General features: G+C 47.2%; 2 protein-coding genes across 5 annotated transcripts in view; both read left to right on the top strand.

The window, feature by feature from the left end:
- The first annotated feature begins 2,318 nt into the window (after positions 1-2,318).
- Positions 2,319-16,756, top strand: thbs3a (thrombospondin 3a). Its single transcript, XM_023396554.2, has 23 exons — positions 2,319-2,817; positions 4,262-4,468; positions 6,442-6,695; positions 8,060-8,162; positions 8,436-8,462; positions 8,560-8,642; positions 8,769-8,820; positions 8,904-9,052; positions 9,149-9,286; positions 9,479-9,553; positions 9,666-9,818; positions 9,960-10,070; positions 10,209-10,316; positions 11,239-11,398; positions 11,661-11,779; positions 12,277-12,329; positions 12,443-12,624; positions 12,866-13,044; positions 13,406-13,454; positions 13,549-13,745; positions 13,825-13,997; positions 15,370-15,509; positions 15,907-16,756. Exons 1-23 carry the CDS (start codon positions 2,736-2,738, stop codon positions 15,966-15,968), a joined length of 2,856 nt encoding a protein of 951 aa, XP_023252322.1. The 5' UTR covers positions 2,319-2,735; the 3' UTR covers positions 15,969-16,756.
- A 2,063-nt stretch (positions 16,757-18,819) lies between these two features.
- Positions 18,820-21,815, top strand: part of hjv (hemojuvelin BMP co-receptor) — a 6,096-nt gene continuing 3,100 nt past the window's right edge. The window contains exons 1-2 of one of the 4 annotated variants that reach the window (XM_023396559.2): positions 18,820-19,049; positions 20,132-20,208. In XM_023396559.2, coding sequence (XP_023252327.1) covers positions 19,032-19,049; positions 20,132-20,208 — 95 coding nt within the window. In that variant the 5' untranslated portion in view covers positions 18,820-19,031. Of the gene's footprint in view, positions 19,050-20,131; positions 20,209-20,308; positions 20,588-21,815 lie in introns of those variants that run through there. The other 3 variants (XM_023396560.2, XM_087171174.1, XM_087171175.1) reach the window with 3 other exon arrangements.

Genomic DNA, 21,815 nt, shown 5'->3' with positions numbered 1-21,815 from the left:
CCCCACCCCCACCCCCGAGTCTCCACCCGTCCTGACCGGGTCTGGACCCCGGGGACATACAGCTGCACATGACGCCATCACACAGGAATCCTGTCCTGGCTCCTGTTCACCCTGCTGCTGTTAATGTGAGTGTGTTCGCTGCTGAACGTCTCCGCTGCTCTGAACCTCCACTGATCTGAGTTCATTGATCTAAGTTCACTGATCTGAGTTCATTGATCTCAGTTCATCTGACTCTAACATGAACCTTTTACTGGTTTCAGTCCCGACTCCTCGGCTCCGTGCTCCGACAGAGAGAGAAGGAGTCAAACCGCTGCTGTCGGACGGGTGGTGGGGGTGGAGTTTCCTCCCTCCCCTCACCTGCTGTTAAACGCAGGTTTCCATGGCAACGCTCCAGAATCAGAAACAAACAGTGCTGGAGTGTGAGGAGGAGGACTGCAGAGAAAAACCGCAGCAGAGTTTAAACTCACTTCAGATCCTCGTTTCTTTGTTCCACTGATTTAACGTCTGAGGATTTTTACAAACCCCCAGTTTACGTTTGTACTGGACCAACAGACCCCACCCAGTTCAACACACCAGGAGCAGCAGAGGCCCCGGGGCCCCGAAAGCCCCCGGTTCACTGTGTCTGAGGTCATAAACCCAGATTCTCCAGCAGAACTCCACCCACCTGCAACATGACGAGCCTCCAACCAAACTCTGCAGTTTTCTCAGTATTTAAAAAACACATTTTATTCATTGAACTGTTTATTACACATATATATAATTATTATATTTATTTTTCAACCTATATGATGGTTTGACACCAGTTATTTAACCTTAGTGAATTTTAATTCCATTTATTTAGTTTTTTCTAAAAATCTGTGAATTTTTGTTGAGTTTTTATTTGTTGCACATTAACATTATTATATTATTATTATATTATTGTTATATTATTACATGCTCACAGAGACACAGAGCAGTTTCCCTTTAAGGACATGAGCAGCATGGACTCATGTTGACCCACGTTCTCTCATCATGACCTCATTATGGCCCACAGCTTCCTGTGATGTCACAGAGGGCTGGGCCTCCTCCGTCTTCAGGTGTTCAGAGGGGTTGAGGTCAGGTGACTGTGGAGGAGAGTCCCTGGTCTTCAAATAGTTCTCACAATGCACTGAGGTGAGTCTGGGTCATGATCCAGCTGCATGAGTCCTGCTGACCAGAGGGCGGAGTCAGCTCGGTGCAAGTCAAACCCCTCATGGTCTGCTCTCTACTGGTCTGGTCTGTGATGGTCTGCTCTGTACTGGTCTGGTCTGTCTCTGGTCGTCTGCTTGGTTGTGGTTTGGATACACTTGATCTAGGTGTTTTAGATGAACCTGTAGTCCAGATGATCAGACTCTGAGAGAAACCCTCTGACACCTGAGGCACAGCGTTGTTTATAACAGGTGAACTCTCCTACAGGTGAGTTACCTGAACAACCAGAGTCACCTGAGAGTCACCTGAGAGTCACCTGAACACCTGCTTCACTGGAGGAGATACAACTCAAAGAAATCTGAGCTCTTGTATAAAGGGATTTAAATTTAATTTCTGACCTCGGGTCTGAATCTTGAACTTTTTGTCCTCATCTCTCGTGACACAACTTCCTGTTTGTACCTGTGTCTGAATCTTTGACTCTCAGGTGAGACTCGCACAGGTCCAGACTGGACCAGAGCGAAGATCCAGGACCTCACACTGGTCCTCACAAAGATACAAGAAGAAGAGCACACACACACTCGGGGGGGGGGGGGGGGGGGGGGGGTTTCACACTCTGGTTTGGGGCCCTCAGCTGGGTCGCTGCAGGACTGAGTGGAGGTCGAGAACAAAAGCTGAATGGACTGAGAGCAGTTCCTGACCTCTGACCTCTGACCTCTGACCTGCTGCTGTCAACAGTGGACTGGTGTGATGGATGGAGGCTCTAATGAGATCCTGATGATAAAAATAAAAATACTGTTCAGGTGTTTTATCATCTGGACTTTATTAGTTCATTGATTAATTATAGATGATACATTCTACAGCGTTGCGTCATGAGTCAATAGATTTAATATCACATTATTGATGATGACATTTTTGATATTTATTTAAGTTTTGTCTTTTTCTGGTAGAGCTGAGCTTCACTTCTTCACCTGTTACCTGCAGGTAAGATGATGACGTCATGATTCTAAGCAGTGAACAGGTGTTTTAAGGGGTGTAAAATACCTGTAACACACTGACATTGAAACACCTGACACATGCGCAGTGGAGTCTCTAATAACAACAGTAAACCTCAGTAGACTCTCTCTTTCTCGTCAGTCGCGCGCTTTATGCTAATCGGTGTGCGCGCACGAGCCTTCCAGAGAGGAGAGTTGAGCGCGCGCCAGCAGCAGCAGTTTGGCTCGTGAACAGACCGTTAGTTTCTGCTCCGGTCTCCGGTCGGTCCGTCGGTTCTCTCCTCCCCGCTCAGCGCGGCAGTTTGTCGGTGTGGACCCAGGTTGTTCTCCCGGTTCTCCTGCTCCCTCCTCCGGACTGAAAGTGTCCGCTGCTCCGCCTCTGAGCTCCGGATCCCGCTGTCTGGTCCGCTCGGTTCTCCGCCCGAAGCCCCGCTCAGAGTCTCTGGTCTCCGGGACTAACCGTCAGTTTGGACCCGGTTCTCCTCCGTCCGGCTCCCCTCTTCGTTCCTCAAGTTTTAGAGGCAGTGCTGCGGTCCGGTTGGTCCGGTTAGCCTTGCTCCTGGTCCGGGTTCAGACATGGGTTGGAGTGTCCCGGTTCTGCTCTCAGTCCTCTGTGCTCAGCTCACCGCGGGAGTCCCGGACGGACCGGACGTCCAAGGTAAGAAGACCTGAGGGAGTCCTCCGGTCATCCGGTACAGAGGAAAGAAAACTCAGTCTTAATTTACCACTGTATACTCTGTGTGTGTACTATGTGTACTGTGTGTACTGTGTGTACTCAGTAGAAATCAGAAGTACTTGTACTTTAACTTCCCGCTCATTCAATATTGAACTTTTACTGTCACATGAAGATGTTAACACCTGTGATCATCTTTAAGCCTGAAACTAAGAATTATTTTCATTGTTAATTAATCTGCCGATTATTTTTTTGATTAATCAATTAATTGGTAACAGGAAGTGATCAGATCAGATCTGTGTGGAGTCCAGGACCTGATGAGTCCAGTATCTGCTGTGTCAGAACTGATCTGGACTCGGACTTGACACTGGAAGAGTTTTTGAATGATGATACTTTTAATTATTGATCAGTATTGATCAGTTATCAGTCTCTAAATGATCAGAGACGGTTGATTCCCACAGGCTGAGGTGAAGATTTACGTCACTGTCATGAGACCAAGAGGCACCAGACTCTCTCACGGTGACATTTCTGCTAGAAAACGATCAATAAATGAATTACCTGGTGATCAGCTGATCTCTGAACACATGGATTCTGAGGCCGAGACCCAGACCATGATACGAACGATACGTCTGTGGTTCTGAGACGGATGGTCTGAGTCTGTTCTCGAGGACTGAAGTCAGTTACTAAAGGTCGTCTCTGAGAGAGGACGCAGGATTATCAGCTGTTTGTTGTTCTTCCTCTGTGGTGTTTCTGTTGGCCTCCGATCCAACACTGGCCCACAGGCTGCAGCTTCAGTCTCAGAGCCACAGACCTGGTCCAGAGCCAGAGACCTGGTTCAGAACCACAGACCTGGTCCAGAGCCACAGACCTGGTTCCTGCGGGTTCTGTGTTGAGAACCAGTTCCCTGAGCTCTGACGGTGGCCCACATGTTTATTGGGAGAGTGAAAGCAGCAGTTCATGTTAGAACAGGTAAACTGACTCACCTGTGTTCAGCTAATTAACCACTGCCAACAACATCCCCTGTCACCATAGCAACAGCTTGTACACAAAACATGGTCTGTATCTGAGCTCTCTCCCGCCTCTGTAACGATTAGTTCATTAACTGATTAGTCCATTGAAATGAGTCAGTTGGTTCCAGCTGTTATTTATAACTAGCTTCATTAACGTGGATTCATTCAGCAGCTGATCACAGATCTGAACTGAACCTTTATTTATAACTTTAATTATTGACAAATGATCAAAGATAAATTAATGATCCCAGAGGATCCAGATCCTGATGGAGGTCTCCACATGTTCTCTGAGGGTTTTAAGAGTTCTCTATGGACTGTGTCTGTCAGGAGACGTTCTCCGTTCTGTTCATGTCAACATCCTCACACACATTACCAGTAATTATAATATTCTTCCTCCTCCTCCTCCTCCTCCTCCTCAGTGATTGACGTGTTGAGCCTTCAGGATTCGAGGCAGAGCGTAGCGGCGGTGGAGAAGCTGTCCGGTGGTCTGAGCGCGCTCAGTGATGTCTACGTGGTGTCGACGCTACGGTTGCCGTCGAAGCTGGGTGGAGTCCTGCTGGGTCTCTACAGCAAACAGGACAACAGGAAGTACCTGGAGGTCGCCGTCATGGGGAAGATCAATAAAGGTTGGTGGAACCTGAACTAAACCAAAACTCATTCGAATTTTCTATATTTTAAAATCAATATTCACCTTCAGCACTGCGGGTCACATACGGGTTCTTGAGAAGGTTCTACTGGTTCTTTAAGATCCTCAAGTGGTCAATAAAAAGATAAAAGTTTCTACTGGTAACTGAAGAGGTTCTAGTGGCAAATGAGAACCTTGTAGAGATCATACAAGGGGTTATAAAGGTCCTTTAGAAAGTTCTAGTTCCAGGGGTTCTTTTGGAAGTTTAGTGGTCAGTTAAGAGGTTCTTGTAGTCCCTTGAGATATTACGGAGTTCTAGTGGTAGTTGAAGAGGTTCTCATGGTCATTAAGGAGGTTCTGGGTCCTTTAAGAGGTTGTAGTTGTCATTGAGGAAGTTCTAGAGGGTTATTGAGGAGGTTGTAGTTGTCACTGAGGAGGTTCTCGTCACTGAGGAGGTTCTAGTTGTCACAGATGAGGTTCTATTTGACACAGAGGAGGTTCTAGTCACTGACGAGGTTCTAGTTGTCAATGAGGAGGTTCTAGTTGTCACGGAGGAGGTTCTAGTTGTCAATGAGGAGGTTCTAGTTGTCACTGAGGAAGTTCTAGTCACTGACGAGGTTCTAGTTGTCACTGACGAGGTTCTGGTTGTCAATGAGTGGGTTCTAGTTGTCACAGAGGAGGTTTCTAGTTCTCACTGACGAAGTTCTAGTTGTCACGGAGGAGGTTCTATTTGTCAATGAGGAGGTTCTAGTCACTGAGGAGGTTCTAGTTGTCACAGAGGAGGTTCTAGATGTCAATGACCAGGTTCCAGTTGTCAATGACCAGGTTCTGTGGGTTGTAGAAGTGACTCGTGTTCTTGTGGTCCGACTGAACTCAGTGTTTAACTGTCACTCGGTGGTTCGGTCCGGTCTGAAGATCTGGTCTGTGCTGGACTTGAGAGTCCTGCAGAGGAATGTGGTTCTAGCTGTGGTTCTGCTTGTGTTGTTATGGGCACAGACTGATCACTGTAATCTGACCCAAGGTTTCATTAACTGTGTGTGTGTGTGTGTTTTGGCTCAGCATGACCTTTGACCTCAGGCAGGAAAATGACTTCATAATGAAAGCCGTCAGTCACATGTTTATATTTAGGGTCAGACGGAGGCGGAGCCTGAGAGTCGACTGTGACTTTGAGTCAATAATTATAATGATGATCAGACAGTTGATTCTGAACTGTTTCATTCAACACTGACGTCATTACAAATAGAGCAGCAACTAACGATCAGTATCATTATTGATTAATCTGATTATCATTTTCTCAATAAATGAACAAACAGTGAGAAATGTCTGTTTGAGTTTCTCAAATTGAAATCTTCAAGAGTCTCTTTTTATCTGACGACTATTAATTATTAAAATGTGAAATAATCAATTATCAGAAAATTGGCAACAGTTTTAATAAATTCTTAATAGACTCTGATCAATTTATTGTTTCATGGCCGTCAGTTAAATCTCTGGGTTTAAGAAGCAAAACAATCAATTAATCTAAAAAATAATCAGCTGTTTGACCGATTCTGAAATAATTATTAATTATTACCTCAGTTCCAGGATGTTACAGTCTGCTGTTATATTCAGTTTCATTTCCTCAAACAGCTGATCACTGTAGTTTCTATCAAACAGGAGAAACTGTGTTGGGGACTATTTTCAGCGGCGGATTGATCCACATCAGCTGCTGTGAGTGTTTGGAGCAGCAGGATGGTTCTTCTTCTTCTTACTCTCCAGGTTGTTTTATTTTGATAGGTCAGCTTCCTGCTTCATTCGGTTTCTTCTTTTCCATTAAACTTGTTTCATCGTCTTGTCCAGAGGGAACGTGGAGCGGTAGCTCTGGCCTACGGAGGCTGAGCAGGGACAAACGTTAGAGCAGCAGTTGTTTTCATGATGGTTCTGTTCAGGTTCTGGTTTATAAAACATCAGAATCTGAGTCTGGATCTTCTCCTCCAGTCCTGGTCCGGTACGTCCGAGCGGACGGGAAGATCCACACCGTCAACTTGCAGAACGCCAACCTGGCGGACGGGCGGACTCACTCCATCATCCTGAGACTGGGAGGTCTTCACCGTGACAACATGAACATGGAGCTCTACGTCAACTGCCGATTGGCCGACTCCAGCCAGGGCCTGCCCCCATTGGTCCCGCTGCCCCGAGAGGCGGAGATGGTGGAGATCAGACACGGACAGAAGGCCTACGCCCGCCTGCAGGTCAGAGACGCTGCACGACTTCCTGTCTGATCGATTGAAAATTAATGATCAATAATATCTACAGCGATGCCTTTCTCTCTGTTTTATCACAGTAACTTTAAAGTGTTGGTCGCCGTGGATACGATGTTAAGACGATTGATCAATGAATGACTGTTGATAATAACAGACTCAGCTGATCAAAGCTGCAAATGTTCAATTCAAATTAAACAAAAAGAAATGAAATCAGGATTCTTATTATTTTATTAGATATTGATATGAGTCAGGGTTACCGTGGGAATGGTCATTTTTGAATCTCTCAAAAAAAAAAAATATATATATATATAAATAATGTGCTCTAATCTGATCTGTAGTCCGTCTCTGTAGAACCTTCATCTAACAAACTGCAGCTCCTGTGATTTGGATGTTGCTTTTGATCATATTGAGATTTTCATAATATTTCCATTAATTGTTCAGCTGTAATTAAAATGTGTAAAATGATTTTAAGGAAAAACGGAAACACTGAACTTTAAATGATAAAACAAGAAAATAAAATCCGGTTCACGATAAAGAGTCAGAGTGAGAGGTCTTCATCTGTCTGAGCTCTGAGTCTGAGAGTCACTGTGGAGACTGATGCTGCTGTCTGACACACGAGGAGGATGATGATGATGATGATGATGATGATGATCTGTGCTTGATTCAGTTTTTACAGACTCAGATTCAAACTGTCTTGATATTAAAGACGAGATCTGGTCCTCACTCCATCGTCATGTCCTCATGTCCTCATGTCCTCTGTCCCCTCTGCTCTCAGAGGACGAACCCTCTTCATCAGATCATGAGTTTGAGCCTTTGACTCCAGCGCCACCCTCAGGACAAACGTCAGATCCACTGCTGTGGACGTCTCTGGTCTGAGGTGTGAAACCGACCCAGATCTCAGGTCAGAGCTGATGATGCAGCCGTGACTCAGAGACCACAGAGACACAGCATGGAGACAATCCTCCAAAATAAAAGCCTCCTGGTCTCAGTCATGACCCTGGTCTTTCCATCTGACAACCAAACAGTCAGAGTGAAGAAGAGACTCTGGACCACAGACACTCAAACATGGAGGTTCTGTCATCAACAGGGATCTGAGACCTGTAGGACCTGATCCAGGTCTGGACCAGGTCTGATCCAGGTGTGGACCAGGTCCTCTGCAGTGAGAGGATCAGGAGATGTAGAGCTTTAAAACAGTCTATAATCTGTACATGTTTTGTGGAGTCAAGTTCAGACCAGAACACACCTGCAGCAGGTGTACTAGTGGATTTTTATAGGGTTAAAGGTCATTGTTGACGTGTCTGTACTGAGACTGAGACCTGAACCGACCCGGTTAATATCCATCTGTCCCTCAGGGTGCAGTGGAGTCCCTCAGACTGGCTCTAGGGGGCAGTGTCGCTAAAGCTGGAGCTCTGACTGACTGTCCCTTCCAAGGAGACTCCTCCGCCTACAACTCAGGTGAGCTCACCTCACTCTAATCCTCCACCACACAGGTAGACTCAGACCAGGTCCGCATCAGGGTCCAGGTTCTGGGTGTTAGGAGCAGTTTAAATCGCAGAGAACTAACTCTAGCCAAACATGGTCACCTGTGACTCAGGTGTGTCCAGCAGGTAAGAGAGGAGCTGCTGCTGCTTCATGTTTCAGTTACTCAAACCCCCGAAGGCTTGTGCTGGTGAATCCAGGTGTTTGTTACACCTGAGGAAACTCACCTGTACCTGTGTTGTGTTTCAGTGAGCGGGGAGGTGAACTCCATCCTGGGTGAGTTTGTGCTCCATTCACACTGATCACACCTGATACTGATCAATAATCAGCTGATCACTTTCATCTCTGTTCACCTGATCACATTCCCTCTCAGGTGACCACACCAAGGCTCTGATTAGTCAGCTCATCATCTTCAACCAGATCCTGGGAGAGCTGCGCCAGGACATCAGAGAACAGGTGAGACATACAGGACATGAGAGGACAGGTGAGACATGAGAGGACAGGTGAGACATGAGAGGACAGGTGAGACAGAGGACAGGTGAGTGGATGTACCTGTGGAGCTGACCTGTCTCTCGTCCTCAGGTGAAGGAGATGTCTCTGATCAGGAACACCATCCTGGAGTGTCAGGTTTGTGGTGAGTCAGCAGTTTCTGTCCCGTTGTTGTTACACCTGTGCTGGTCGTCTGAGGACCTGATTGAAGACAGTCTGTCTCATCAGGTTTCCATGAGCCTCGTTCCCGCTGCTCCCCCAACCCCTGCTACAGAGGAGTGTCCTGTATGGAGAGTCTGCAGTATCCTGGATACACCTGTGGACCCTGTCCACCTGGGACCAACGGCAACGGGACGCACTGTCAGGACGTCGATGAGGTAACAACAGCTACACAACAACTACACAACAAGAGAGACAGGTGTTGCAGTGAGACAGGTTAACATTAACCCCCCCCCTCCTCCCCCCTCCCTCAGTGTGAGCTGCAGCCCTGTTTCTCTCCTGGAGCCTGTGTGAACACTGTGGGGGGGTTCAGCTGTCAGCCCTGTCCTCCTGGTCTGTGGGGGGCGCCACTGGCTGGAACTGGACTGGACTACGCCAAGACACACAAACAGGTCAGACACACACACACACACACACACACACATACACACACACACACACACACACACACACACACTGCGCGTTGTTAATGGTGGATACACGTCCAGATGTTTTACAGTCTGCAGTGTTGAAGTCGTTCAGTAGTAATATAGTAATAATAATAATGATATTGATAATAATATTGATCACACTGTGTGTCTCAGGAGTGTGTAGACATCGATGAGTGTGTGGATCTCCCTGACGCCTGTGTATCAAACTCTGTCTGCATCAACACTGTGGTGAGTGACTGAGGATCAACAGGAACTACAAACAGCTGATCTGCAGTCAGCTGACTCAGGGGGGCGTCGCCCTCTGGTGGACACTCAGCCCTGACACTGTCTCTTCTCTCAGGGCTCATATAAGTGTGGCGGCTGTAGACCTGGTTTCCTTGGTAACCAGACGTCAGGTTGCTTCCCCAGGAAGTCGTGCGCTGCGTTGACCTTTAACCCCTGTGACACCAACGCCCACTGCACCATGGAGAGGAACGGGGAGGTCTCCTGCAGGGTGAGAATGTCGCCTGGCTCAAAGGCAGTCTGTCAGTCACGTGACCTCTGTGACATCACAACTGCAACAAGCTGATGTCAGGCAAATTGATCTGTGTGTGTGTGTGTGTGTGTGTGTGTGTGTGTGTGTGTGTGTGTGCAGTGTAATGTGGGCTGGGCAGGTAATGGTAACACCTGTGGAGTGGACACAGACATCGATGGGTATCCAGACCGCTCTCTGCCCTGCATGGACAACCACAAACACTGCAAACAGGTCAGGGGTCAGAGGTCATGTGACCTTCATCTTTTAAAGCTGCAGCTCCATCCTTCATCAGGAGACTCACTGACTCAGCACGTGTATGTGTGTGTGTGTGTGTGTGTGTGTGTGTGTGTGTGTGTGCGCCTCCACCAGGACAACTGTGTGTTCACTCCAAACTCTGGTCAGGAGGACGCCGACAATGACGGGATCGGAGACCAGTGTGACGAGGACGCAGACGGAGACGGCATCAAAAATGTGGAGGTGAGAGCGATGCCGTGCTGACTCACAGTGATCACATGACGCTGATCACATGACACTGATCACATGACGCTGTTTGAGTTTGTGTCTTTACTCGAGTGTGAAAGGAAGTTCTTCTGTTTCTTCTCTCACTGTGTGGCTCATTTGCATAACCCCGCCCACTGGCTGGTTTGTTGGATGTTGTTGATTGACGGCCTCAAACAAACCTGGTTGGAGCAGGGGTTAGTTTTAACCTGTTGCCATGACAACAAGGCGCTGTCTCCCTTTCTGCAGGTGTAGGTTGACTACAGCAGAATGAGCGTTTATCAGCGATGTTTCACACACCAACACCTGCAGTGTGTGTGTGTGTGTGTGTGTGTGTGTGTGTGTGTGTGTGTGTGTGTGTGTGTGTGTGTGTGTGTGACTGACTGTGTCACAGTGAGCAGGTAACAGGTGTAACAGTCACTGAGCACAGACGTCCTGCTCAGATCTTTCTTGCTGTCCTCTCTCTGATTCTGGATCAGATTGAGGATCCAACATGAACAGATGGATTTATCAAGTTTCTAATCAGTTCTGTTCTGCTACTAGTTTTAGTTACTAGTTACTCGGGCTGGGAACCAAAACCTGGTTCCAAATCAGAACCAAATGCCCAAAACCAGGGAAATGGAAGCAAACCTGTCTCACCAGATCTAAACGTTTGTGAAGCTCTAGCGATGATTTTTTTTTTTGCATTTAAATTATGAATCTGAATTTTGGCAACTTCAATATGTATGATTCAGATTTTTTAAAGCTTGAATTTTTCACTCTGAATTTGTGAACATTAAAAAATAACAGTTATATGAGTTATTGAAAATTTCAAGAGTTGAACTCAGTTGAACCTCAGTGTGTTGTAGCGGTGAGCTGCCAGGTGGTCAGGTGGTCAGGTGATGTGTCCTCTGTCCCTCAGGATAACTGCCGGCTGGTCCCCAACAAAGACCAGCAGAACTCAGACAGCGACTCGTTCGGAGACGCCTGTGACAACTGTCCCAACGTCCCCAACAGTGACCAGAGAGACACGGACAACAACGGACAGGGAGACGCCTGCGACCAGGACATAGACGGAGACGGTAAGAGACACTGTCTGTGTCCTGGTTCATCATCACAGAGACAGGAGACAGATCAGAGGAGGGAGGGAGATCATCAGTCTGTCAGTTCATATTGATGTTGTAATGAAGAGTGCAGCCTGTAGGTGGCGCCTGGCGACTTCCTCTAAACCGGACTCAGCAGAAACGCTCTGGTTCATCCCTGAGTGAAGAGGAAGAACAGACCAACCACATCCATTTAACTGTGTGTGTGTGTGTGTGTGTGTGTGTGTGTGTGTGTGTTCAGGTATTCCCAACGTTCTTGATAACTGTCCGAAGGTGCCGAACCCGATGCAGACGGACAGAGACAGAGACGGAGTGGGAGACGCCTGTGACAGCTGTCCTGAGCTCAGTAACCCCATGCAGGTGGAGTCCCAGTCCGTCCACTGTGGTGCTGCGTCTTCTGACTGGGACCCATCGTGTCTCACATGAGACGTGTCCCGTCAGAGACGACTCGTCCTCTCACTTTTTTTTCACACTTTAATGTCCCTGAAGTTGATCCAGTGATTCACAAACGAACATCAGATACGTTTAAAAGTCTGTAACATGTGATTCATGTCGTGGCTCCTCATTGGTTTAAAAACTCACTTTCCCTCTTTTCCCTTTAACTTCATAATAATGGAGATTTAACAACATGATTTTATATAAAACATTTTTATTAATTAAGTTTTAATTCATATAAAACATTTTCTGCAGCGTTTTGTGTGTGTGAGGTCATAAGTTTATCATCATCATCCTATGAGTGTGTGTCTGAACAAACACACACGTTACAGTAACTGATCACCTCTTGGATCAATAATATGACCCACACTAACAGGTCAGAGGTCACCTGTGTCCTCATCAATGTCTCCTCTCTTCCTCAGACGGACGTGGACAACGACCTGGTGGGAGATGTTTGTGACACCAATCAGGACACGTATGTGATTAAACATACCGTGTCTGTGATGTCATCAGTGATCAATAAACAATATTCACATAAAACAACAGAAACAAACACAGTGAACACAACTCTGTCCTCGTCCTCTGCAGGGATGGAGACGGTCTCCAGGACAGCAGAGACAACTGTCCCGACATCCCCAACAGCTCCCAGCTGGACTCTGACAACGACGGCCTCGGAGACGACTGTGACCACGACGATGACAACGACGGCGTCCTCGACGACTACGACAACTGTCGACTCATCGTCAACCCCAACCAGAAAGACTCTGACAGTAAAGACCGTCCATGAGCAGAGACATCAGCTGTTTATTATGATATAATATAAAATCATCAGTTTATTATAATAATATAACAAATTGATCTTCAGGCTGTGAATTAGATATTTGACTGTAAAGCTTCTTTTTCCACACGAGTCTTTTACTGCAGACGCACCTATCTCTGTGTGGGCGGTCCCTATGCTCTGGCCCCGCCCCTCTGATGCTAGACCCTCCTCCTGTCTACCTCTGTCCTCAGTGAACGGCGTGGGGGACGTCTGTGAGAACGACTTTGACAACGACGCGGTTCTGGATTTGATTGATGTGTGTCCAGAGAGTGCTGAGGTCACGCTGACGGACTTCAGAGCCTATCAGACAGTGATCCTGGACCCGGAGGGCGACGCCCAGATCGATCCCAACTGGGTGGTGCTGAATCAGGTGACCCCCGACCTCGTGTTCCCCACATGATCAACGTGGTCGTTTCCAGGTGACGTGGAGCGTTAGAGGCTCTTAGAGACCTGTGGACTCACCTGTCCTCAGTCCTCGTCCAGGTGAGTCCTGCAGAGCCTCTGACCTGAGCTCCAGAACACTGAGACCTGGTACTGGGACAGGTGTGACATCACAGGGTTCATACAGCCGTGTGTGACATCATCACATTCAGCTCAAACAGAGAATGCTAGAGCGTCTTATCTCTGATCCAGTAGAGGACACCTGACTGAGTCAGAACCTGTGATGTCACTCAGGTGTGCTGGTCAGACTCTGACAAACACAAACCTGATCTTGTCCGTCTTGTCCTCAGGGAATGGAGATCGTCCAGACCATGAACAGTGACCCTGGTCTCGCTGTGGGTACGTGTTTTTACCTGAACCTTTATCAAACCACATCTGACCCGTTCTGGGTCCTGGTCCCGCTGTAGACCGTCTGCTCCGTGTTTGTCTGCAGGCTACACGGCGTTTAACGGCGTCGACTTCGAGGGAACGTTTCACGTGAACACAGTGACGGACGACGACTACGCCGGCTTCATCTTCGGGTACCAGGACTCGTCCAGTTTCTACGTGGTGATGTGGAAACAGACGGAGCAGACGTACTGGCAGTCCCTCCCCTTCAGAGCCACGGCCCAGCCCGCCCTGCAGCTCAAGGTCCGAGTCTGAGACCTGCAGGTCTGAGTCCAGTCCAGCTGCCTTAAGTTGACTCTGACTCTGTGTTCTGGTCCTGCAGGCCGTGAAGTCCCGGACCGGACCAGGTGAGTTCCTGAGGAACGCTCTGTGGCACACGGGAGACACACCTGGAGAGGTGACGCTGCTCTGGAAGGATCCGCGAAACGTCGGCTGGAAGGACAAGACCTCGTACCGCTTTCAGCTGAGCCACCGGCCGCAGGTCGGGTACATCAGGTGAGACCAGCACCAGACCTGAAACTCTGAACCAGACCTGAGACTCTGAACCAGACCTGAACATGAGTTAGACCGCAAACTAGTACAGCAGTATCTTGTATTGCTGTATTTCAATACTGATACTGTAGTACTAGTTTGTACTCTGTAGTATCTGTAGTACTGGTACTGTAGTACTCAGTCTGCAGCTGTGTTTCCTCCACTCGTCTCTTTTCTTTTTACTGCATTCTTTCCCCTCTGAAACTTCTTTGTGGCTCCGGGGCCCCCCGGTACTCTATTGTACTCATCTCCATGACGACCAAAGCCCTGGCAAGAATCCGCCTCGACAACCGTTGATATGCAGATCAGACGGAGAGACGCTGCAAAACTTCATCTTAGGAAACAGAGTCTGAAGAATCAGAACAAACTCATGATCTACACACACACATGATCTACACACACACACACACACACACACACACACACACACACATGATCTACACACACACATGATCTAAACACACACACACACACACATGATCTAAACACACACACACACACACATGATCTACACACACGATCTAAAAACACACACACACAATCTACACACATGATCTACACACACACATGATCTAAACACACACACACACACACACACATGATCTACACACACATGTAGGAGTGTTTGTTTCCTGACTTGGTGTCTCCCTGTGTCTGTCTCTCTGTGTCTGTCTCTCTGTCTCCCTGTGTCTGTCTCTCTGTGTCTGTCTTTCTCTGTCTGTCTCTCTGTGTCTGTCTCTCTGTCCCCCTCTCTCTCCCTGTGTCTGTCTCTCTGTGTCTGTCTCTCTCTATCTGTCTCTCTCTGTCTGTTTCTCTCCGTCCGTCTCCCTGTGTCTGTCTCTCTGTGTCTGTCTCTCTCTATCTGTCTCCCTGTGTCTGTTTCTCTGTGTCTGTCTCTCTGTCTCCGTCTGTCTCTCTGTCTCCCTGTGTCTGTCTCTCTGTGTCTGTCTCCCTGTCTCTGTCTCCCTGTCTCTGTCTCCCTGTGTCTGTCTCTCTGTGTCTGTCTCTCTGTGTCTGTCTCCCTGTCTCTCTGTCTCCCTGTGTCTGTCTCCCTGTGTCTGTCTCTCTGTGTCTGTCTCTCTGTGTCTGTCTCCCTGTCTCTCTGTCTCCCTGTGTCTGTCTCCCTGTGTCTGTCTCTCTGTGTCTGTCTCCCTGTGTCTGTCTCTCTGTGTCTGTCTCCCTGTCTCTTGTCTCCCTGTGTCTGTCTCTCTGTGTCTGTCTCTCTGTGTCTGTCTCCCTGTCTCTCTGTCTCCCTGTGTCTGTCTCCCTGTGTCTGTCTCCCTGTGTCTGTCTCTCTGTGTCTGTCTCCCTGTCTCTCCGTCTCCCTGTGTCTCAGGGTGAGGCTGTATGAGGGGACAGACATGGTGGCGGACTCTGGTGTTGTGATCGACACCACGATGAGAGGAGGCAGACTCGGAGTCTTCTGCTTCTCCCAGGAAAACATCATCTGGTCCAACCTGCGCTACAGGTGTAACGGTACGACCTCTGACCTCTGACCTGTCCGTCATTACACCAGGACGAGTCCAGGTCCTGGCCTCATCTGGTTTTGAGGCTGTTTAGATCTGGAACGACACAGTCCTGGTACAAAACTGTGAAAAGAGACTTTCACCTAGAGGTGAAAGGTCACACACACACGTTTGGAGAACAGGAAGTCAGGTGACCCATGTAGAGGAGCTGTCAGGTGAGAGGCGGCTCCATCAGTCACGATGTGTTCAGGTGCTCAAGATTAAAACGTCCCAGTCTGTTTGTGTGTAGTCATTATCTGTAATTACAGATTAGTGATCAGGAGCTGTGTCGTTAACTTGTGTTGTTGTTGTTGTTGTTGTCATGGTAACGGTCACTCCATCATTGAACTGGTTTGTTCTTGTTTCAGACACGGTGCCTGAAGACTTCCAGTCTCATCGTAAACAAGTTCTGATGCACATCCAGGTCTGAGAGCTGCAGACGGACTGTCCACGCACGCGCACGCACACACACACACACACACACACACACACATACACACACACACACACACACACACAGACACACACACACATACATCTCTATACACAGACCCTGAGCTTCTCTGGATCCACTTTAACTGTAGTTTGAGTGTGTGGTGTGCATGTGAAGTTTGAATGTGTGTGTGTGGGGTGTGTGAGGGGGGAGGGGGGAGGGGGGGAGTCAGAGTGTCAGTCTGGGAAAACACTGACGAGGAGCACCTGAATGCACCGTCAGTGTTGGTCTGTGTTTAAACGTCTTATTTTCAGTTTGTGACTCAGAGTCAGTTTTGGAGTGTGAGGCGTTCAGGGTCCTGCAGGAGTCAACTACAACTCCCAAGGTGCATTTCACCTACAGACAGCCAATCACAGAGCTTCACATTCTGCTGCGTGCTCTGTTAAAGGTCAATGATCCTCACACTCTGCCGTCCATCAGTCCTCAGATGAAAACAGGGAACAGAGATGAAGTTTGACGAGCTTCATGTTGTTTTTCTCAACCTTTTGATGAGTATTTTATTTTGAAATTGAACTCTGTGCTGCAGCAGTTTGTCTGTTTCTCAGAAGGTTTCAGGTTCTGTTCAGTTGAACATCACTAATCTGTAACAACAACAGACCCTGCTGCCGACGATAAGCTAACGTTACACAGAGGAGAGAGAACGGTGGAACGTTCCTGTAAACGTTCCTGTGTTTTCACATGTACAGATCTTTGTTGAAATAAACTCTCCACCACGACTTTTCCAACGTTGACTCTTGTGTTTTATCTGAACTCAGACTCTGATTCACACCTCAGGTCTCGTCTCAACACACCGGAGTCTCTCAGAGCTCCACTCTGTCCTGTCGTTCCAGTGGTGGGGGGGGTCGTGACCCCTGGGCCGGGGAGGCCGGGACGAGTGCAATATTGGAGTGGGGGCATGACAACAGTGCACCGCATCCCGGACCTGCCCGACCCTGGGAGGAAACACACCACACACCCTGAAACACACACATGGGGGGGGGGGTTATCAATCAAAACAACTTTATTGTCCACGTGAATCAGTTTAATAAAGCTGAGTCTCTTCAGGTGGAGAAAACAAACACGCCTGTGAACATATTTCTACCTGCTGTGGATCTGCTGTTTTTAATGAACCAACAAAGTAAATATCTGACCAATGATAAAATATGATGATGTTTTATTTCACAGTAAAATGAATTTTATTATCATTATTATTGTTCTATATCAGAGGAGCTGCAGCCTTGCTCACATTTAGATTCTATCGTTGGAGCCTGAACGTGTCGCAGCAGCTGCAGCTGCTCATTTTAATGTCGACGCTTTCAGAGCAGTTTCATCTTTACACTGTAAAAACATCCAGAAGAACCTGGTTTATTCCACATCAACCAGTTTCACAGACTGAAATCACGACGACTCCGACAGAACTACACTGAAGCGTCGTCATGTTTCAAATGAGAAATCTTTATTAGCACAGGAACAGGTGACACTGAGAGACAGAGGATCCGGTTCTTCAGCACAGATCGTGTGTAAACGCTCTTTTCTTTCCTGATCCTTCACATTCATCTGGTTTAAAAGTTTCTGTTCTCGCATTCACTACAGAACTCAGATTCAAAGATTCAAAGATTCAGACCCCGACAGATGTTCACAGATGTTGTTTACAGATGTTATCGTCACGTTCTCTGCTGGTTCCTACAGTGGAAAACAAACAGTGACTCACCTCTGCAGCAGCTTCTGTCTCTGTGTCCTGTAGTCTCTGGTCTGTGGAGGGTCTCGGTCTGTCGGTCCTGGATTTGGTCCGGACCCCAACTCCCCCACCCCACCCCCCTCCTATAAAGACTAACAAAGGCAGTGGAGCTGCTCAGTGAGGCGTGGAGGGGCCCCGCTCCTCTCTGAAAGGACCAACAGCTTAACCTGCTAAACTCTGCTGGAGCCTCCGGCTGCGCTCACACCCCCGTTCAAACACACACAACTTTATTTAAACTGCTGAAACTTTATTTAAACAGCTGACACAGGCTCAGGCCGCAGAGCAGGAAGTGACCCGCAGGAGCATCACAGGCGTCAGTCCGAGGCTCGGAGGTCGTGACCTCAGGTAGATACGAGGTTTCACCTGAGACCAGCGGCTTCATGTTGTCGGTGTCAGTGCTGCCACCTGCTGTCTGTCTGAAGCTACTGCAGCTCAGATCGGGGGGGGGCTGAAAAACACTTTCACTTCCTCTGAAAGTTCGTCAGAAGAAATAATAATATAATAATAATCAGTATTTTTATTTACAGTTATTATTCAATATTCTCTTGAATAAAACTTTAATCTCAATTAACACGTTAATTATTAATTATTTACAATAAACAAGTTGTTTGTGTTCATTATTTGTAAAGTGCCAGTTGATTCAACTGTAAATAGAAATGAAGGTGAAATGATGCTAAAATATAAATATGATTTAAATAAAAGAGTGAACGCAGGAAAATGTTCCATATGTTTTATCTATATATTAATATTGAACTATGATGACTGAGTGTGAATCAGCTGTTTCTGCAGCAACAGCTCCAGTGTCTCTGGCAAACTCTTCTTCTTTTATTCATTAAAGTTCTTATTAAATTATTTCTTATTAGAAAATAATTCAAAGTTCAAACTGAAGTTTCTGCTTCAGTTTGAACTGAAGGACAAACAGACAGACAGACGTCGACTTCCTGGAGGTCTGAAGTAAAAATAAACTGCTGCTGCAGCGTGTGTGTGTGTGTGTGTGTGTGTGTGTGTGTGTGTGTGTGTGTGTGTGTGTGTGTGAGACAGTTGTCGTGCAGCAGGTGCTGGTTGTTGGTGATTTATTTAGAAACGACTGAAGCTCCCAGTCAGCTGTGAACGCACCACGAGGCCAGAACACAGAACACTACAGACCTGAAGAGACCTGGACAGATCTGGACCGGGTCTTCAGAGATACCTGGACCTGGACCTGGAGAGACCTGGAGAGTCCTGCAGGTTGTGGAGTCAGGGTGACGTCCTGCAGGACTGAGCAGGGACATGGACGGACTCTGATGCTGAACCAGCTGGAGGTAAGAGACTGTTGTGGTCCTCAGTCACTGAGAGACATCAGGCCTACAAAGACCTGGTCCTGCAGGTCGAGCGACTGAAGTTGGATCCACAGTTTAAACCTGTGTTAGTTTCTGCTGCTTCAGTAAATGAAAGTGTCGTTAGTTACTGGAGATTCTGTTTGTTATTGATCAGCTGATTGAGGTTTCAGTTCCACTTTGGATCATTTACAGAAACACAATCTGTTCATTTGAAAACAAACGCCTTCATTAACAAATTAATTATAAGCAACAGCTTTCCCATTAACATCCACATGAAGCTGCTGCTGACAGTGACTTTCAGGGTTCGACTGGATTTAATGTTTTTACAGAAGGTTTATCATAAAACATGTTGAGATATAAATCAGCTGTTTTTATCACAGTGAAGAAACACGTTAATAATATCATTCATTAAATCATGAAATCATGAATCATGTGTGAGTTAATTAGAGTGAAACACCGAGGATCTGTTTCAGCTGTTTGTTGATCAGCAACCTCACCGAAACCAGCCGAGCAGCAGGTGACAACAAACTTAAAATAACTTTATTGATCTGTCAGGACCTTCATTCATCCATCTCTAACTGATGAAGCTAGGCTAACAGTTCTTGTATATAAACTGTACATATGTGTATTTGGGTCTGTGACTAACTCTGGGGCCAACTGGAGTTTAAATTTAGATACACACACACACACACACACACACACACACTGAGCCCCTCCCACCTAACTGAAGGTCAGCTGACTCAGTCACTCATTCATTCATTTTAAAGGAACAGCTCCACATTAATTGTCTGATTGTTCAGGTTGAAATCAGTCCAGAGGCGACAGGATCCACCTGCAGCTCCTGTGAAGATCACTGATGAATGATTATTGATTGATGATCACTGATCAATATTCAGTGACGCCCTCATGTGTAAAACAGGGAAATTAGAGTAGTTCAGTTCAGTCATAAATGTTAAAGATCATGAGCTTTGAACAGGTGGTCGTCATGGCCGCGCTGCTGTGTGACAGGGGTACCTAACAAATCGCTCACTCTGTGTTTATCAACCTGTCTCTGATTCATCGAGTCGCCACAGAGTCAACGACACAACAACCTGCAGCTCCAGGAGCATTCATCTGTGGCCAATGAAGAGAGAGCGCTGCGGTAAGCCCCGCCCCTCTCGCCAGCTGCTGTTTGTTCTGCAGAAAAAAAACAAACAGAGAAGAGTCCATGTTAGAGGTGAACTCTGACCCCCCCCCCGACTCTGAATTAAATATACAGTGTGTGCCCATGTGTCCGTGTGTGTGTGATGTTTACAGTGTGTGTGTGTGTGTGTGTGTGTGTGTGTGATGTTTACGGAGCAGGACGTTGTTCTGAGCTCACTCATGGGTTTGTTCCTGAGGATTGACGCTGACTCTGACGGTAGGACTCAGACTGAAGCTTCGTTAACTAACCTTTAATGACACAGGTGATCAGGTGACCTGAGCCTGGACTGTGACAGTCCAGCTGTGAGTCCAGCTGTGAGTCTCCACACTAACAGACTGTAAGAATCGAATCATCAGCTGGTTTCAGTTTCTGTCTGCAGTGAAATGTTTTGTCTGCTTTTATTGTGACTCTAATGTTTTTGTTTGAAGTTTCCCGCCCAGAGACAACAGATGTAAATTAGCATTTTGCTACAGTCCAGTTTGTTTACATGGTGTATTTTGTACTGAATGTTTTATTGTCCCTATCAAATAAAAAAACAAATCAGTAGATGACAGCAGATCATGTGACACAACACTGTAACTATCAGCTGTTAATGTAGAAACAGGAAGTGACACAGAGAAGAAGTCACGGAAAACCACCAACTACACCTTCATCCAATCAGATACGTGCTGTTACACACACATGGACAGGTGTGATGTGTGTGTGACCATTTGTTGTTCAGGTTGTAGGAGAGTCCATGTTTGGTGTATATGGAACATATTCTTCATGTTTCAGTCTGAAGGCTGAAGCTCGGTCTGGACTCACTCAGGACTGTTGATGAGTAAGATGGACGCCATCTTGGACGATACCAACCACCCTCTTCATAACATCCTGGCAGGACAGAGAGGTTCAGGAGACCCTTCATTCCCAGACTGAGGACACCTCAGACTGTAGGACACCTCAGACTGTAGGACACCTCAGACTGAGGCCACCTTAGACTGAGGACACCTCAGACTTAGGACACCTCAGACTGAGGACACCTCAGACTGTAGGACACCTCAGACTGAGGACACCTCAGACTGTAGGACACCTCAGACTGTAGGACACCTCAGACTGTAGGACACCTCAGACTGAGGACACCTCAGACTGTAGGACACTTCAGACTGAGGACACCTCAGACTGTAGGACACCTCAGACTGTAGGACACCTCAGACTGTAGGACACCTCAGACTGAGGACGTGGACTAGTTTAATTATCATAGATACGTGATTTATCCCCGAGGGGAAGTTGAGGAATGTTATAAATGAAATATAGTAGAAGGTCTGAGGCTTCACTTCACTTCAGTCAGTGTGGCGTTTGGGCATTAAAGACAGAGACATCTGGACCAGTGGACGGACTCAGACTCGGCGTCACAGTCAGTATTAACATGAAGCCTGATGATGTCACTGATGACTCATCACTAATGGATCTGATGCTCTGTAATCATATCAGTCTGTCTCTGCTTCATACTGAGAATCTCTGAGGACACAGAGGAGACAGGAAGCTGGACTCTTCTCGCTCCCTCCATCATGACTCCATCTGACACC

This window comes from Seriola lalandi, unplaced genomic scaffold (genome assembly GCF_002814215.2).
Source record: "Seriola lalandi dorsalis isolate HSWRI2012SDOR001 ecotype SW California unplaced genomic scaffold, Sedor1 jcf7180002054978, whole genome shotgun sequence".
NCBI lineage: Eukaryota > Metazoa > Chordata > Actinopteri > Carangiformes > Carangidae > Seriola > Seriola lalandi.
Note: the sequence above shows the minus strand (reverse complement) of the source record. Positions and strands in the feature narration are given on the sequence as shown.